At 41.0% G+C, this 20,004-nt stretch overlaps 1 protein-coding gene across 2 annotated transcripts in view; it reads left to right on the top strand.

The window, feature by feature from the left end:
- The first annotated feature begins 637 nt into the window (after nt 1–637).
- shroom3 (shroom family member 3) overlaps nt 638–20,004 on the top strand; it is a 65,195-nt gene continuing 45,828 nt past the window's right edge. For both annotated transcript variants that reach the window (XM_071465859.1, XM_071465858.1), the window contains exons 1-2: nt 638–1,503; nt 8,619–8,773. In XM_071465859.1, the coding sequence (XP_071321960.1) occupies nt 1,339–1,503; nt 8,619–8,773 (320 nt within the window). In that variant the 5' untranslated portion in view covers nt 638–1,338. The remainder of the gene's footprint in view (nt 1,504–8,618; nt 8,774–20,004) is intronic.

Here is a 20,004-nt window from a genome sequence, read left to right as displayed (position 1 = left end):
AGGATACACAATTGACTCCCACTACTCCACCACACACACACACACACACACACACACTGTTTTCACTTTATGTTGCTTAATAATAAAAAAATAAAATAAAATGAAAAATAAATAAATGGAGGCAACACAAGGCGCTGAGACTTTCAAAGTTTCCATATGATGAATCCTCATAACTTCAGTGGTCACCTGACTTTTCCTTTGGCTCCTCCATGAGGTGTAAAATGTCTTAACAGCTACTGGATGGATTGCAGGGAAATTTAGTACAGATGTCCCCCCTTATCCCTTAACTTCTATCTAGGTGAAAGTCTCAAATTGTCCAGTACTTTGGACAACTATAAATGTTCTGATGCAAGATGGATGTTAGAGTGGATGAATGATATAGAAACTAGTTCATCTGAAACATAGTGAGACCTTAATTTGTAATTTTCTGTTGCCAATGAGAAGATTCCTGACAAACATTAACCCGATCATGGAACAGCCGATGTAAACTCTGGCTGTCAGTGTATTGTGAATCATGCTTGATCCACTAGTCTGTCTCTGCCTTTTAATCTGGTTCCTGTGTGGATGGAAACAGTGGCAGACCCAAGGCTGCAGAGTTCAGCTCTGCTGTGGAGGACTGGCTCACTCATCAGCACACAGAGGAAACACTGCTTCAGTCCTCTGTCCCTCTTTTATTCACACCTCTTGCTTTAAATTTTTAGGATTTTTTAGGAGTTTTCTTTTCTTCTTTCTTTCTTTCTTCCTTCCTTCCTTCTTTCTTTCCTACCTTCCTCTGTGCTTTCTTTTTCTTTTCTTTCTTCCTCTCTGTCCACCCTCTCTCTCCCTCTCTCTCTGTCTCACTCTACCTCACTCCACCTCTCTCTCGCTCTCCCTCTTGTGTCTCTCTTTTCTCTTTGCTCAGTGAGTCGCAGTAAATCGTATTGTGATGCTAAACTGATTTTCGAGCTAGAGAGAGAGAGGGGGAGAGAGAGAGAGGGAGAGGTTTGAATATCAGTTTGAACAAATCTGATCTGACCTCCGTTCATCTTGGAGTTTCATCACTTTCTCCTCTCACTACACTTTTAAACCGTCTCTCCAGACTGCAGCGGCCAGTTTCGGGCTGCCGCTGGAGCCTGTTCGCTCTCTGCGCTCAAAGCAATGCACTTTGCAGGAAGCACAGCTCGTTGCTCGGACACCTTCAGCTTTCCTTGTTCTTAACGGGGAGTTCTAAATGAATGAAGGAAATGCATTCGTGAAGGAGACATCGTTTTCGTCAGTACGGTTCCCCCCTCCTCAGTCCGCCGGGCCGCAGCCGGGCTGAGGACAGAGGAGCCCGGAGCGAGCGCTCCCTGGCCTGGCATGGAGAGCGGCGGTGGCCGGGCGGGGATCCAGCAGGCGGCGGACAGGGGAGGAAGAGGAGGCGGCGGCTGGGTGCTGGTGGAGGCCCGGCTGCAGGGAGGAGCGCCGTGGGGCTTCACCCTGCAGGGCGGCCTGGAGCACGGAGAGCCGCTCGTCATCTCCAAGGTACGACACAGGAAGAGTCACTGTGGTTTGGACGCGTCATCGGCCGCTTACCTGAATTAGTCATGACACGCAGGACCATTTCCACTCACGTAAAGTAGGCTACACGATGGTAATGGTAAAAGTGGTAATGCCTGATGATACTTAAATTAACGATTATTGACGTCATGGTTTAGTGTCAATGATTGTTCAATTAATCAAGGAATGTTTCTTTATAATTCACTGGCGAAGTGGTGTCAGCGGTGAAAGACGTGGTCTATTCAGACAAAGAATAAATAGCACAATGTTAATCAGAGGACATTTCATTTAAATGTTCACGTCATTAAAAGTTTCTATTGACAAGAAAAGTGTCACAAGTGTGCACAAGACAGCCTCCTTCTGACCTAGCAGGCTGCATTTTAAAGGGCTACTCCAACAGTTTTAATACTGCTCCTCCATGACGTTAGATGCCTCTCACAGCACAGATTTTTTTGAATGACCAAAACCAAGTTCAGCAATAGAGGCTAAGATATCCTGATTTTTAGGTCAAACTCCAAACACACGGGATCCTACATTAGGTCCCACCCTAATAAACTCCAATCCCTCAGCTGTAACACAGGCTTTTATGCTGTATATTTAGTCCACAACCCCAAGCCGTTGACTTTTAAAGGACTTGTATTTTTGGCTAGTTAGTATTTAATAAAATTTCAAATTTTGATCATGGTATTCAAATTAGCGATAACAGCAACATAAGTCTAGTTATGGTAATAAAAACACACTGACTGACAAACTTACTTTAAATACTTGACTGATGGCCCATTCTGATACAGTTCAGTTGACAGTTCTAGCTGCTGAGCAAGCATTAAATTCACAGACTGGAAGCTCAACCAGCTTCGCTGCCTGAATCCTGGGGGAGCCTAAAATCATGGGTCCCGAGTCAGGATTTTATGGTGATAAGCGTAAAACACTGACATAATGTTTTTACATTTTAACTAGAAGATTCCCACTGCTGTTCACTACTCAGCATGTGTCGGTTATTCACGCTCAGCTCCGGAAAATGACATGATGCAACCAGCTGGCCCTGTATATAATTTATCTCAGACACTGTCTGACTGTGATCTTTTTTCACAAAACCATCTTTATCCAAGTGTAAATAATACAGACACCAGTGTCCCCTATCAATATGTATTTCCCATGATCTTAACCTGCACCCAACCTTGTCCCTACCCCTGGACCAGTTGTGACCACAGCACTCAATATTCCAAATGTTGCACAGCACATCTGCAGATCATTTGTAGCAGCACAAAAATACCTTTGAAAATGTGACCTGCTGATGATAATAGCTGAAAAATAACACTTGATTTTCCACCAAGGTTGACATAAGGAATGATATCTTACAAAATAAATTATTGAGAATCACTGAGGCTACCCCGACCACTCATCCCTGCGACACCTAACCATAACGTGGCCTTAAACCTAACCCCAGTTTACAGAGGCAGCACTATGGAAGGCACTTGGCAAAACACGATTCAACATTATTTCATCTCTTTCAGGCTGTTATGGTTAATAATGTGAGTATTAGCCTAAAAATCTGTGGCTCTTGTATTCTGAAAAATAATGTGATGTAGATTGAGTTACACTCTCAGCCCTGGGCTTGGATATGATTTAGGGACTGGTACAATGAGTATGACAGTCAATGGTGTTTTATTGAAATTTGGTTTGTCAGGCTATTTTAGCTAGCTGAGCTACTGTAATAAGGAAAATGACCACTAACGACCCCCCCACCACCCTCTGTCCTTACAGCCATCGTGGCCTCATTTTATTAATATGCAAATCAGCAGGCTGGTGTGTGTGTCTGTGTGTGAAGGTTATTCTGGGACGGAGGCCAAACGGCTGTAAAATAGGACAAGAATGTGAATTATGTGTTTTCCTGGGTGCTTTTCGAACACACTCATGCTATTATTTTGTACTGTATGAGTGTTACCACAGTTCTCCATGTTTCACCCAACAAGCTGTCAGTTCAACTGTGCCTTTGTCTTTCAGTTTCTGTGTATTTCACAAAATATCTTTAATTTCTCTTCTGTTTTCCCTTCCAGTCTGTCTCCTTTCTTCTGTTTCTTGCCACATATTTAACTATCATCTCTGTGTTGTCATCATCACCCGTGCTGTAGTTAGATTTTTCTGATTTGTGCTTGTTAGAAAGAATAAAACAGTGCTTTGACTAGGTGAAGAATAATCATATGAGGCTTTTTTTTTCAGAAATAGACCATATTTCACCCTCAGCTTGTTTAGCATCAGTGCAGTAGCCTACAATTGTTGTGGTTCTTGATTTGGGGTCAGAGGTCACAGTGAAGATTTGTGTTAATCCAGGCAGTTCAGATCAGGTTAAACAGTCTTAATGAGTCTTAATCTGAAGGTCTGAAGGTGAATATCTGCTGCAGCTGGTTCAACTTTGATCGACTCTTCTTACAGTAATTATAATAGTTAAATTAAAAAGTAATAGACATCTTACTTGGGCTCCCCCATGTGTCCATTTCCAATATTCCAATATTTGATAACTTGGTCAAATATGATTATGGTGCCTTGTGGATTAGACACTAGGTGTGAAGATTTGTACCAAACCTAAAAAGAATCCATGAGAAACTTAACCTGAGACAACAAAGTTAGATCTGAGCTCATGAAAACCTGAAAAAAAATCATGTATTTCAGTGAATATCTCCAGTTCATTTGATGCTCCTGGGAAAGCCTCTGACAGCTTTTCAACTGGTCCACTCAAAAGTTATAGTGGGTGATTCTCATGAGCATTGATTGATGTTTTCATCCCCTGAAACCTGTAACAGTAGACCACAACCCTACCCAGTTGGACTTAATATAATTTGGACCTGGTCTGACTTGATCAGATGATTCAGAGTTGAACTCTGATCCAGAGCTGAGACCTATGAAGACTAGAGTATAGATGTAACATGTTTTGCTAATATTAGACTGTTTGGGTCTAATATTAAATGTCCAATATTAAATGTCCAATCCAAATGTAAGCACAGTCCAGAGTCCTAGAGCTCTCCTCCCCTTCTAGGTGGCAATGAGGTGGACTAGAGAAAAAAATGAACCTGAGATGCAGTTCTGGTCAGTTCCTCAGGTTTTTGAAGGGTTATACCCTGAAGACCTGGTGTGGCAGTGAAGCTGCTGAGTAAAATATCATCATAACTGAGATGAATGATGCTTTAAAAACACATAAGAGCCAGGCTAAAAAGACAAGAGGCTGCAGACATGCACTGTGCACTGTGTTATAGTAAATACAATCAAATGTCACACTACTCCAGTGGTTCCACCGCTGGGGGTCAGGATCCCCCACAGGGTTCCCAGATGAGGCTGAGCTGTACCGTTACCCCAGCAGGACGGGCCTGCCACTTTGATGTCTGGACTTTTCTCAAGGTTTTGGCTCTTGTTGTGTAGAAACACTGGGAATATTCACCTCTAAATATCATCCAGATGAAACAATGTAATAAGGAAGCAATCACTCTCCTACTCAAAAGAAATTCAGTAACTTTTTCTCAGCAAAGCCCCCTGCTGCTGAGGATATTTTCCCAAATCACACAGTCTTTATTGATTAGAGGCGGTATGTTGTTTCAGTCACAGTATGAACCGGCTGAGTCGCTTCGTTTGGATATCGCCGTCTGCAGGATAATGAGTTTCAGCTGGAATACCAAAGTCACAGACACACACACACACACACACACACACACACACACACACAGTTACTAAGTGATACCGCGAGCCTTATTTGGGTATATTTATTCCTGAAAAAGGCAAACAGTGCAGGCATGTGATGATTCTACAGAGCTGAGGAACTGTTTATATTTTAACAGTTTTTCTGAGAGGATGTGTCATTTCGCTCACAGCACATTAGAAACAACCCACATTTAAGTTAATTTTTTGTTTTGTCCTATTATTACATGTCAGCACTAACAGAGATACATTTGAAAAGTACATAGTAGAAGCACATAGAATAAATGAACATGAACACTTTTTGCTAGAAGACCCTTCAGATTTTGGGGCTGCAGTGTGAGGCCCAAAACACATGATGCTTTTGCTGCAAAGTAACACGTGTTGTCATTGAGAAGAGGGTCAGACACACCCTGTGAGAAATTCTTGGCAGTTGTTTTAACATCCAAGAGTCCCAGTTGGGCGAGGTTTAATTTTTCAGAACAGTGCTAGATACTTTGCTTGATCAGAGTATGTAAAAACAACTATTAATAAAAGCACATTGTGGTTATAGTATTTCACCCCTCATGGTGAACCTGACCTTTCCCAGGTCATGTGATTTGTTCTGTGTAGTTATCTACAGGTTTTTGAAATGACATTTGTAGGCAGATTCATCTTTACCTGTTACTGGAACCAGCAAATCTGGACAAAACAGGGTGGACAATGACAGGACTTATAAATCAAGATCTTGGTTCTGGCTGCGTTGTGATTTAATCTCAGTATGCAAATTAGACAGTCAACAAACATGGTGTCGTTCATTTAAAGGGAAAATGATGTGGGATACTCTCAAGGGAGCACTATTAGAGAGACAGAGACAGTAGAAGGCATCTGTAGGCCACTTTCCTACTGCATTGCTGTAGTGTAACAGTTCTAACATTGTGGCTGATCAGAACCAGTGGAGCCAGCAGGAGCACCAGCTAGATGTAGCTCTGGGCCTGTATTTACAAAGAATTTTATCTTACCACTACGAGTCATGTTGAGTCGCACGAAAAGTTTCTAACTAAAAGTTTTCTCCTAAATCCTCTTCACAAAGCTGCTGAGACCAACTTTTACTTAGGAAAAGCAAAAACTCCTGAGCTGAGAGTGAGACTCTGTTGCTGTGGCTGACATCAATTCACATGGATGAGCTCGCTTTCAAGAACCACAGTGATTGGTTGAAGAAAGATCAGTCTGTGCTGGTGAAAATGCATGTGCAGCATCCCATAGTATTAAAAAAAACACATAAATAATGAATATAAATTAAATGATAACGGATTACGTGCTGTTTACAAAAGTAAGGCATTCATGCAATGCATCTGTATGATAAGGTTTGTGTCGAGAATTTAATTTTACAATAAGAACTCACATTCAGTTCACTCAGTGCAGTTGTCTAGTATGTATACCACTTATCCATACAGGGCAGGAGCCAGTCCCAGCTGACACTGGGCGAGGGCGGGGTACATCTTGGACAGGACGCCAGTCTGTCACAGGGCTCACTTAAACCTTACTGGGAGCCTATTACCCACCTGTTGTAATGTGCTGTGGTCCCAGCTGTGGGTTGAGGTAGGGTGTGATATCTGTCCCTCACCAAGTGACATGACAAACATGATGAAGATGATCCTTTCAAACAGCTGCCTCAGGCCTCTCTCCATTAAGATCCGTTAATTGCGTATAGATCCTGGCCACTTTGCAACAATGTCTACAATTGTAGTAGCATCGAATACAATCTGTGTTGATGGTGTGATTTGTTTTCCCCTGTTTACAAATATGTCCTCATCTTGCAATGATGCAATTATTTTTACATATGTTCCATCTATAGCACCAATCACACGGGGTAAACTGGCAATTGCCATGAAGCTGGCTTTCATTCCTCAAAGTCCTAAATAAAGTAGAGGCTAGCAACTTCCTGTTGTTAAAAAAAGGTTACGTACAGTCAGGTCCAAAACTCTGAGACCACTTTCCCATTAGGGAACAAAGAACCAAAGCCACAGCAGAAAACATGTTTTATTTCAGAATTCACCAAAGGCAGCAAACACCCAGGAATCAAGTCTGAGCTGGTGACGTTTGTGCAGAAACATTTTGACAACCAACTCAGGATTTGATTAAGCTTATCTCATAGAGAGCAAGACAATGTGACCTTAAAGTGGACAAACAAACACACAGTGTGATAAATGGACAGGCACAGACACACACTGCCCTGACAGGCTGCTAAGAGGCATCATTGTCAGCACTGATAAAGCCATGTAGTCATGCAGATACAGTATGTGTGTGTGTTTATCTGAGTGGGAGTTTCAGTTGAATCGTCACTTCATCATCAACATGTGTTGTTATGATTCTTACTTAAAGCCAAGCACTGCATGTATGCAGTTTGAAAGATAACTGGAAATCTCAGTAATTTTTCACTGAGATTTTGTGGATCCCTCATTTCAAATAGAAGTAGACAAAAGCAGCTGCTCTATTCTAGGCAGTGACAACAACTGCTGATTGATTTTATTAGTTGTAGCAAGCTTGCTAATTCATGTCAGCTCCATGAGTCTGTCTCCAGCTGACTTGTTTTAAAACAAAAGCATTGCAAAAGGGTTTCAAATATGTATTTGATATTTACCAACATGACAGACAGACTGTGGCTGCATCCACATCGCTGGTGATGCACAGTAGACAGAAATCAGGAAACAACATTTAATAATATTATAGTATAAATATATACTGTGGAAAGTATATATAAAGAAAAATGTATTTCAGGCTGATAAATCAAATATTCAATAATAAAGAGAAAGACAGAGCTGCTGACATTAGCCGGAACTCTGATGTTAGACCTCAATTCCCATACAACTGCTATTCCAGTCATGATCTACCTCTCAGCATTAGAAGTAACCTCACTATTGTAGATAAGAAACTCTTTAGCTGGGTATGCTAACTGCTCATCAATTTCTTGCATTTTTTGTAATAAATGGACTTTGGTTTGCAGGTCACCGCCTTCAGCAAGTGGAAATAAAATCTGTAAAGAATACTAGAGACAGACTGGAATAAAAATGACAAAGCTCTAAGACTTTTTTCCCTGTTTGGTGACTCTCTAAATAACACACACTCACACACACACACACACACACACACACCACAAGTCTTTCCAACCTCCATAACAATAGAAACCCTGATAACAGCTGTCACAGTCAGTGTGACTCAACAAGTTTCATCAGTGTGTGTGCAGAACAGAGATATGTCCTGAACGTGTGCAGCCCAGCTTACAATACCAGGGAGAGTCCAGCAGCTGACTGTGTAATGACCTGCTGCCTGAGCACATTGTGGCTGTAAAATCATTGACGTGTGCTACACATTTACACTGTGCCATTAAAAAAAAAAAAAGTAAATCTGGTGTTTGTGTTTGTGTGTCTGTGCAGGTAGAGGAGGGTGGTAAGGCAGACTGTTCGGAGCAGCCTCTGCTGGTGGGAGATGAAATTATCATCATTAATGACGTGGAGCTGACTGGATACAGACAGGAGGCCATTGCTCTGGTCAAAGGATCCTATAAGACTCTGAAGCTCACCATCCGCAGGTAAAGACACTGTGCGTGTGTGTGTGTGTGTGTGTGTGTGAGAGAGAGAGAGAGAGAGAGAGAATGTTTGACTTTTAATCTCTTTGGTTGATGGGTAATGATAAGCAGGAAATTTAGCAGCAAGGGGAAAACACCTGAGAAAACATTTAGATTTTCTGGATTTTAGTAAATCATTAGAGTCTCAAGAATCTCTGTCACACACACACACACACACACACACACACACACACACACACACACACACACATACTGTTTTACATAATTTGAAGAAACCGAACAGCTAATGCATGAATGTTAAACGTGTATATATCACTACATATAGATAGATATACACTCAATTTCTACTCTGAAGCACTGGAGCTCTCTTGGCTCAGATAACTTGCTCTATCTGTTAGCTAGTTAATTAGCCATCAACCTCCTTTAACAAAGGCTAAGATATTGTTTCATACACACATTTATCTATATCATATGCAAACAAGTCCAGTAGTAAACTACTTTAATTAATATTCTCCAGTTTTGCTTTGTTTAAGCTGACTTAACTTGAAACCTAGCCAGTGCTAACTAGCAAATAGCAAACATAAGTCACTACTAATCTAACCTCATTAGCAATAAAATTCTGGGATTTATTGAATTAATTTAAACATTTTATCATCAAAGTGCACTCTATACATTTTCTTTATACATATTCTCAATGAGAAAACACTAAAAAATTTTCACTGTTTGTTGATAATGGCCACAGACTGTATTTGATAGACAGTCCCCTCTTGCAAAGTTTTAGTTATTATTCTAGTTGTGAGTTGGGAGTAGATAGAACAATAAGGTAGTGATGTTGCAGTAGACACACATAGATATATAAGCTTAGATCCCGCATCTGGCATCCTCACATGCTGTGCAAAAGTTTTAGGCACTTTAGGTTTAGATTCTTATCTGATATCAAGGACATCACCATGAGAGGCATCCGATTGGTACCAAATGAAATCTGCGGCTGTTGTTTGTTGGAATTATGTCTATATATATCTATATTATATATGTCTGGCAATGGTAACAGATGAAACTGCTGAAAAATGAGTTTAAATGATGAGTTTAACTGTGGTTAGACATGCATGCATTAGAAGGCATCGCTCCCTCATACGATATGACAATACAGCAGCTGCCTTGACGCACTGCCAGACTGAACAGCAATGGCCACTGAAGAATCCACTTGAATATGCACACGAAAGCTAGCTTCTCTCAGCCAGTTTAGTTAGCATTCTTCTAAGGTGTGAACAACAGCACAGAGGATGGTTAGCTATACACTAAAGTAATCTAAAAAGTGGACACTAAACTATTAAATCAGAGATGGACAGATACACTCACCAGCCACTTTATTAGGTACACCTTGCTGGTACCAGGTTGGACCCCTTTTGCCTTCAGAACTGCCTTAATTCTTCGGGGCATAGATTCAACAAGGTGCTGGAAACATTCCTCAGAGATTTTGGTCCATGTTGACATGACAGCATCACACAGTTGCTGCAGATCTGTCAGCTGCACATCCATGATGTGAATCTCTCGTTCCAACACATCCCAAAGGTTCTCTGTTGGACTGAGATCTGGTGGCTGTAGAGGCCATTTGAGTACAGTGAACTCATGTCATGTTCAAGAAACCAGTTTGAGATGATCTGAGCTTTGTGACATGGTGCGTTATCCTGCTGGAAGCAGCATCAGAAGATGGTTCACTGTGGTCATAAAGGGATGGACATGGTCAGCAACAATACTCAGGTAGGCTGTGGCGTTTAAACGATGCTCAGTTGGTACTAAGGGGCCCAAAGTGTGCCAAGAAAATGTCCCCAACACCATTACACCACCACCACCAGCCTGAACAGTTGATACAAGGCAGGATGGATCCATGCATTCATGTTGTTGACCTCTGACCCTTTCATCTGAATGTTGGAGACCAAGACTCATCAGACCAGGCAACGTTTTTCCAGTCTTCTATTGTCCAGTTTTGTTGAGCCTGTGTGAACTGTAGCCTCAGTTTCCTGTTCTTAGCTGACCGGAGTGGTACCTGGTGTGGTCTTCTGCTGCTGTAGCTCATCTGCTTCATGGTTCGACGTGTTGTGCGTTCAGAGATGCTCCTCTGCAGACCTTGGTTGTAAGCAGTGGTTATTTGAGTTACTGTTGCCTTCCTATCAGCTTGAAGCAGTCTGGCCATTCTCCTCTGACCTCTGGCATCAACAAAACATTTTCTCCCAGAGAACTGCTGCTCACTGGATATTTCCTCTTTTTCAGACCATTCTCTGTAAACACTAGAGATGGTTGTGCAGGAAAATCCCAGTAGATCAGCAGTTTGTGAAATACTCAGACCAGCCCGTCTGGCACCAACAACCATGCTACGTTCAAAGTCACTTAAATCACCTTTCTTCCTCATTCTGATGCTGGGTTTGAACTTCAGCAGGTCGTCTTGACCATGTCTACATGACTAAATGCATTGAGTTGCTGCCATGTGATTGGCTGATGAGATATTTGCGTTAACAAGGAGTTGAACAGGTGTACCTACTAAAGTGGCTGGTGAGTGTATATTGGGAAACACATTCAGCAGTTTACAAGTGAGTGGGAGACCTCCAGTATGTCTGTCAGAGGGTGTGTCATGTCACCTAGCATCTCTCTTAGTATTCACATTTGTACCTTGCAAGGTGCAAAGGGTGTTTGGGTTTAGGGTGTGACAACTAGCAAAGCTACTGTTGCTACTGGAGCTTCTATTTACAGGAAGACGCATGACAGGCATGACACAATACAGGACTTTAGACTTTAGACACTAACAGTAGAACACACACAGTAGAACAAGTGTAGAAACAAACATGGCCTTGTTTGAAGGTGTGGTGAGGAAGGTGTGAGAATTATTGCTTCAGACAAGCAGAAAGCAGTTGTGTGTGTTTTGGTCTGATTGGCTTCCTGTAGGGATCTGAGGGGGAACCATGAAAAGTCAGCTGTTCTGAGGTCTGTTTTTATTAAAGTAGATATACAGTATAGTCTGTTGAGCTTATTCCAGAGCTTATATGTATGTCCTTTTCTGTTCCATTGAGCCTGGTCAGAGGCACACTAAGACAGTGGACCTTGGTTTGCATGTTGTGGCAGTGTGCAGTGGACAGTGCAGCTGGTCAAACTCCGCGGCTGCGTACCTGAGCCACATTCAGTGTCATGCTGGAGTATTCATTTTCCGATTGGCACCGATGGCCAGCAAAGGTAGAGAACTGTTGAAAGCTGTAGAGTCTATTCTACTTTCTGCTGATTCCATGAACAGAAAGATTGTGCTGTGGTACCTTTGTACTTTTTTTTTTATAACTTCTGTTTAATTTGTGTCATTCGTCATTTCACTACTGTAGCACTGGATGTGTGATATAAGTAGCCAAGCTGACAGGAGTGGTACCTGGTGTGGTCTTCTGCTGCCGTAGCTCATCTGCTTCATGGTTCCATGTGTTGTGTTTTCAGAGATGCTCTTCTGCAGACCTTGGTTGTAACGAGTGGTTATTTGAGTGACCGTTGCCTTCCTATCAGCTTGAAGCAGTCTGGCCATTCTCCTCTGACCTCTGGCATCAACAAAACATTTTCTCCCAGAGAACTGCTGCTCACTGGATATTTCCTCTTTTTCAGACCATTCTCTGTAAACACTAGAGATGGTTGTGCTGTGTCAGTATGTGTAAGTGTTTCTTTTTTTTTAGCCAGGCTGGCAGTTTTACCCTGATTCTAGACTTGTCCTGGACTCTCTCTCTATCTATCTCTCTGTGTGTGTGCATGTGTGTGAGAAAGGGCAAGAGAGAGAAAATACTCTATTTAGCAGGTGTTATAAAAATGTGACTCTGGCAGGTGTTTGGATGTATTGTGTGTGTGAGTTTCTGTGGCAGCTGGTTTTATAGTTATAGTATTGTGTGTGTTTGTGTGTGTGTGTGTGTGTGTGTGTGTGTGTGTGTGTGTGTAGGTGTGTGTCCTCCATCCCCTGTGCCAGCTTGACAAGGTGTGTGATGTCGACACCAAAGATTTCCCCTCACAATGACTTCCCCTCGGCTCCATACCTGCTGCCGTCCCTCTGATGAGTTTGTTGAGGTGAACCCTGACGGGCTGAGGACAGAGAAGTACAGTGACATACAGAGAGACAGAACCCTGACATTAGCGTATTCTGAGGAGCTGCCCAGCAGAGCTGTGAGTGTGTGTGTTTGGAGTCTGCATATTTTTAGGGTGTTTTGTTAACTGTGTCAGTGTTTTGTGTGTTTCTCATATGGAGAACAAATTAAAGTAAGTTAAGGTGGGTGGTGTAACATTAAAGACTTTACTGTATCACTGTAAATGTCAGTATTTACAGTAAAGGTGAATTTCACTGTCACAGTAAAAGTTTGTAAAATAAAAAGTGGTAGTTGAATTTCCAGTGCATTTTTAGGAATAAATTACAGCAGAAATGTGAGATATGAGAAGCAGCAATATAAAGATAATATTAAATAGCCTACGGTGCTTTGTGCTGGTGTCTTTCTGAGTAAAGTCAAAAGTTGCCATCACATTTTATTTAATTTTGCACAGTTCAACAGTCTGTAGTTTCACTGTTATGTATAGTTGGAAAGAGACTGCTGACCATCCGTAGGTAATGGAGGTGAGGTGCAATAAGTCCACCAGCCTTATTCATCATCAGTCTTTGTTTGTGACACAGTTTACAGGCAGCAGACTCACGGTTTGAGGGGAGAAGCTGCTCTGAGGCCTGTTCATGTTCTGCAGAACCAATTTAAAACACTTTAGATCATGTTTTACAGTTTAACATTAGCTTACATACAGTTAATTCAGCTATAATTACATTACACGTTTCTCCTCGTATATGTCATTTGCCAGATGTGGACAATATGCAGCTATAAAGTTTACCTTGAGTTAAAGAAGCTAACCGTGTTAGCAGCGACCTCACACAGTGCAGCCAGGAGCCTGTTGCAGTCAGGTAGCAGGTTCTCCATAATGGCAGTTCACAAACCAATGGGTGATGTCACGGAGGACTGCCACCTGTTTTTTTCAGAATGTATCCAACTGTTGATTTTCGCAAACCAACTACCTCTGGTATCTCTCTTCAGATTTCAGATTTTTTATGGTCATTATTATCTTCATTACTTGCACAATTTCACTCACACCTCAATGCAACTCTCAACTCTCAGTCAAATCTGAGCAACGTGTGAAGACATAGCTGCCCAAGAAACATTTAGTAGCCGAGTTTCCAATTACTTTTGAACCCCTTCGGGCCTATTCCTAGGCGTGCGCAGTTCTGTCTTGATGCAAACCAACTAAAATTAGAATTTAGTGTTGTATATATTATTATATTTCAAATTGCTCATGCACAGAGCCTGAAGAAAAGATATGTCACTGTCCAAACATTTATGGCATGGAGTATATCACTGTACATAACCAACACTATGGACTATGGACAGCATGTCTCCTAGCAACAACTGTTTTATTCTCTTTGGAAAAATATAAAAATGTGCCCAATAGCTGCAGTGAAGTGAGGTGCATACATGTTTCAGTTTGACTTAAGAAGCTCTTCTAACAACACTAGTTTAAAACCTGGTATATGTCTGGAAGGTCTATGTTTCTGATTTTACAGCTGCAACATCTGACAAAATTAAAATTATTTGGATAATTTGGATAATGGAGGCTAAGTGTATTGGAAGCACTCCTCTGCTTCCCTGCAATTCCTGAGTAGCCAGGAAACCAGAGCGGCTTGGTAGACTGCTTGTAACAAGAGGTGAAACCCTGAGGCTCCGGTTGGCATCCATACACTTCAGCCATGTACCAGGTTTATACCCAGTCTTGTTTGAAAAAAATCTCTAAATCTAGTGACAATGCACGAAGTAGGCAACGCTGCAGGCTGTATACACCCCCTACTACAACCTGTTTGGACCAGAAACTCCAACTCAGTGACGAGGCATTTGTCTGCCCAATGGTGGGAATATGATCAGTCAGTGGTTCAGCCAAAACTATATTTACTGTAATATACCAGTGAAAATGTACATATAGTTGGTATTCTGAGCTACTGGAGATACTGTATTAGATAACAGGACTTTTTCATTTAATATATTTTTTTCTGTGCACATGTGAGGGCCATCTGGTGCGTTGGCCCTTGAGGTGCACATGACTCCGTAATGTAGAGGGGACCAAACGTGATCCATCTCTGGCCCCTAAGTGTCTGCAAGATCTGGACAGTTTTAGGGTGAGTTAGTTGTATCTATTTCTTGGCAAACAACAGATGTGTGCAGTGACTCTCCAGGGTCTTGTCATCACAGTGAGGTTGCCAGGAAACAAGTTGAGACTCTGCACAAAAGCACTGGGTGGATGGATACGCTGCTGTTTGTCAAGAAATAGTTCCAGCACGTATCTGTTACCCTGATTTTTGCTCTGTCTCAGAGCAAACTTCAGCACGCGAACAAGTTTAGATGATTAAAACAGCACAACTGACCTCTGAAACATTTTTATTTAATTATTAATGAACTTCCTTATTGCGTCTGTGTGTGTGTGTGTGTGTGTGTGTGTGTGTGTGTGATAATTTCTGAAGAACTTGTGTATTATGTACTTGTAAATTAGGAGGCTCAAGTGTATGAATTTATTTAGTGTTTACGATGCTCCTTGTAGTTTTTTTTCAGCTGTGTGGTATAATGAGTCATTAGCTTTAAAAACCTTTGAAAACAAGAGGACTGTGGGCCTTGTAGGCTGTTTTTTGTATGCGAGTCTTAGATAAGACTGGATAAATCATGTATATGATACATGTACATAAACCTTTAAATCTCTGAAGGTTTTTTGTGTTTAGTCATTGTAGTATTTAGCACTGATATGTACCTGTATCAGAGTATAAACTTTGTAGGACTGTTTATTTTTGTATGCTTACAAGATAGATAAGACGGGTCATGTAGGTGTCTGGTCTCTGATATATTCTTTGCTTCTTTTTGAACATATTCAGTTGGCCCCTCTAAAAGAACAGCTGGCTCAATCTGGTGTCCTGTGGTGTAAATGGACCAGAACACTAGACCTTTATCACTTCTATGATAAAGGTCTATATTATAACGGTTTGTCTTTTCAGATTGTGTCTTTAATCTTGTAGTTTTATGACCTGGGGGTGGCAAAACCAGTCTGGACCAAAGAGGTCTAAAATATCTCAACAATTATCAGATGGATCACTATGAAATGTAAAACAGACATTCATCACATTGAGAAGATGAATCCTAATGTCTTTGGTGATTTCATGACTTTTCCCATGGCTCCACCAGTAGATCAAAATTCATCCTTTTCCTGAATGATAGGAGCAGTTCTAAAATTCAATTTGATCCAGATAAACTAATGACATTCAAAAATCAGAAGGACAGCAATCAACTTCAATTATTGAAACGTGTGTTGGCAAATGTTGCTAACATGCTAAACTGAGATGGTAAACATTATACCTGCTAAACATCAGCAGCGTTGCCAATGTGATCTTGTGAGCATGCTGATGTTAACATTTAGTGAATAAAGGCCTAATGTCTGATGTGAGCAACGTGTTTTATGACTGACACAGATAAAGATTTAGAGAACAATTCTAAAAGAAGATCAATAGGTTTCGTTAGCAGTTTATTATTGATCTTCAGAAGTTATAAATGCTAACCCAGGCAACCTATTTCATAAAGAGAAAAGTCTGCCTAAAGAAACTACCCAAACCATTTTTAGTATCTAATGTTTTATTTGGAATTAAAAGTATTACATCAAGTGTTAATTCAAACACCCATCATCAGTTTGATTCCTGCAGTTGTAATATCCCCATACTCCACGCTGCTTTGTTGATCTCAGCGTCTTTCTGCCTTCAATTTCATTGTGGATCATTTACTGCACATATTTCAGACACAACCCAAAATGAAGCACACTCAAATGTGACATTTGTTTACCACAGGTAAACAAACACCACAACACCACACAGCTGTGGTCGATGGGTATTGGTGGAGCTCATGGGGCTGTCAGATCCTCCGTCATGACACTAAGAGCAGACCCACACACAGCATCTGGAGGTTTGTTCTGTCAGTGTTTTCAGTGTGAGCAGACTCTGCAGTCAGTCGTAGTAGTTTGCTGAGCAGGTTTGGCTACCATGCCCTCCTGTCCTCCACCAGTCTCAGTGTTTGCACATGCTTTGTTTAGTTTTGTTTGTGTGACTCAGACAGAATGCAAAACTGACCACGGACAACAACACCTGTCCCTCATTTGGCTCAATCACAACACGAGTTTCATTTCCGGGTTGTTCTGTTTTCTGTCTTTGTTATTCTTTGAGTACATTGTTTAATTTGATTAAATATGTATTTTGCGTCTTAACCCTTTTAGACATTAACTACAGTGAATTACAACTAAATACAGGGGATTATTGGTAGAAAGATATGGATGTACAGTCACAATGGAATTCAACTGTATTATTATAGCAGAATTGTAATATTATAGATTCATAGAATAATTTGAAGTTAAATCAAAAGAATGTCATGGGCAATATGTGAAAGATGATAAAGAGTTGCTCAAATGTATATACATGGCCAAAAGTATGTGGACACCTGGACATTATTAACAAGTAATTCCTGAACCATGGGCATTAGTTTATTGCTATAACAGCCCGCACTCGATTAAGGAGGTTTTCCAACAGATATGGAAATTGCTGCAGGCCAGTCAGCTTCTTTCAGACCTAACTGGGAAAATAATTCCTTCATGGATTTGCCTGGATTTTTTTTAGTGTTAAATGAATAAACTAAATTAGTGTAATATGTTGTTATGTTATCTAATTTCAGTTTTACTGGTATTTTCCAATGCTGGTTTATTCCGGTATTGTGGTTTTTACTTTTATGCAAAGCACAACTTTAAGAATGATGCACGAATATCATCTTCAACTATAAGTCTTAAAATATATTTTCAAATATAGCTCAGAACTAGTGAGTTACACTGCAGGGAGGTGAGAGAATGAAGAGCTGAGCAGAGATTGAAGCAGGAAATGAGTCATGCTGTCAAAATACTGTCAGGTGTGAGCCTGTGTCAGTGTGTGTCAGGAGGTCATGCAGGCAAACAGTGTGTGTATGAGATGATGAGGTATGATAACAGTGATCTGTGTGATAGCATAAGCTATAGCTGTTATCAAGGTGCTATGACCTTGGACTACCTTACACAGGTTGTAATCTGAGACTGCTGGAGTCAGTTAGAGTCATCTAATGACTGTCAGACTTGAATGTTTGCATTTCTCTTTAGAATTAGTGTTAGTTTATGTTTATGTTGGTATTCAGTCTATTTTTATCCATTCAAGTTTTTTAAATGAACAAATTAAAAATGTAAATGAAAACAAGTGGATTAAAACTAGAAATCTACTACTTATCTAATCTACTTAGATATTTAATCTAAGTGAGGGCTAAGAGGAATTTTAACACTTTGTCTTCTTGCAAGTTTTGATCACAGTTGTGTCATCCTCTTTGTCTTCTTCCATTCATCTCCAGTGACTCTGGTTTTGTGCTCTTTTGTTGTTGGTTGACGTAATTGAGCCGAATGAATGTTTGACTTTCTCTGCTCAAAATAGAAGAGGAAGAAGTCATTACAGGGATGGACCACCATAATACTGTTCCCCTGGCAACTGCTCTGTGTTTGTATCTGTGTGTTCTTGTGTTTAAACATCGTGAGGAGTGAGATCCATTCACACAGTGGCTTTATGAGGACTCATCTGGCAACCCTACAAAACAATGTTTATATTGGACAAATCTGCAAACTTTTGTATCACATTAAATAACAACATGTTGAAAGCTCTTGCTTCCCACAGTGTCTGTGCATGGTAATACAGTATTGCAGTAAAGTCAAGGTGAGTCTCCCGGGAATAATAAGTGTAAATGCAGATGATCTCTTGTCACATCTTTTATTATGCTTTCACCTGTAACCTATTTAATGCAGTTCAATCAAAGTCTGGACTTCCCTCTGTAGCTATCCCATAATATTCCAGAACCAGGCACCTTATGTCTAGACTGCTTCTCCTTGTTTGTCATTAATAATGACATATGAGATCCAGTTGCAGTCTTGACTATGAATGCTTATAATCAGTTGAGATGTGGAGAGACAGAAAAGAGGAATGATTTGCAATAAATGTCCAAACCTGGGAGGGAACCTAAGATGTTGTTTATGGTCAGGTGTGAAGTGAGAGGGCAGTTTGTAGGCCAGTATACTCCAGGTCAACAGTAGACAGTTAATTCTGGTATTGAATGTAATCTTTCATGTGAATCATTACTCTGCCATCTCTTCTGTCAGATGTGTCCCCTGTCAGTCCAGTCCCCTGGATTCTGTGTGGGAGTCACAGATAAATCAAGAAGGATTTACAGTTTTCAAAAAAAGTCTTCAATGTTTCAATGAAGACTGGGTTTACCGGTGCAATAGCACAACCGTGGATGTCTCTACAGGGGTAGCAATTATAAGCTCAGTGTTTTCAGTTTATTGAAAACACTTCATTCTCACTCTTAGCTTAGCCGGGGCGAGACCTCCGGTGCGGACATCCAAATCCTCAGGCTAGATGCACACAGAGGTCTGCTTCACACGCCCATGTATTTTCATCCGCGATGATAGATTTGTCTACAAAAACAGATTTTGCTGATGCCTATTCTATTGAGGTATCTGTTCCTTTAATATCTCTGGTTGTGTGAAGCCTTTGCAGACACTGTTGTAAATCAGTGAGCAGGAATGATTTATGGTGACATGGACAAGATCTTTCCTCAGTGTGGTAAAGTACTTTGATTTGTCAGGTATTTAGTTTTGAGAGTCCCGGAAATCTAGCGGCCCTGGAAGCTCCATGTTTGCGTGGTTTTGGGAATATGAACCACTAAAGTACAGAATCAGCTGACATGATGATGACCTTGAGGTGGTTTTTCTTTATCCCTACTTGAGGCCCTGTCTTGAAGAGACTTGTTTTCATCCTGATGATCTGCTCTTTCCGGTCATCCACTGTGTAACTGGTGACCTACACAGAGGTCAGGAGGCTCTCAACTGTGGCTCAGTAGAAGTTGATAAGTAGTTGTTGTGGGAGGTGGGCCCGTTTTACGTTCCTGAGGGAGTAAAGTCTCTGCCCCTTCCTCACCTGGTAAGGTGTTTGGCTGAGATGTAGACCCACAGAAACTTGAACCCTCTCTACCTCCTCCCCTTGTATACAGAGGGCAGAGTGCTCAGTGTGTCTGGATTTCCTGAAGTCTATTACCATCTCTATTGTTTTT

Source organism: Trachinotus anak, unplaced genomic scaffold, assembly GCF_046630095.1.
Source record: "Trachinotus anak isolate AG129_WGS33_773 ecotype Australia unplaced genomic scaffold, CSIRO_AGI_Tana_v1 ptg000028l, whole genome shotgun sequence".
Lineage (NCBI taxonomy): Eukaryota > Metazoa > Chordata > Actinopteri > Carangiformes > Carangidae > Trachinotus > Trachinotus anak.
Note: the sequence above shows the minus strand (reverse complement) of the source record. Positions and strands in the feature narration are given on the sequence as shown.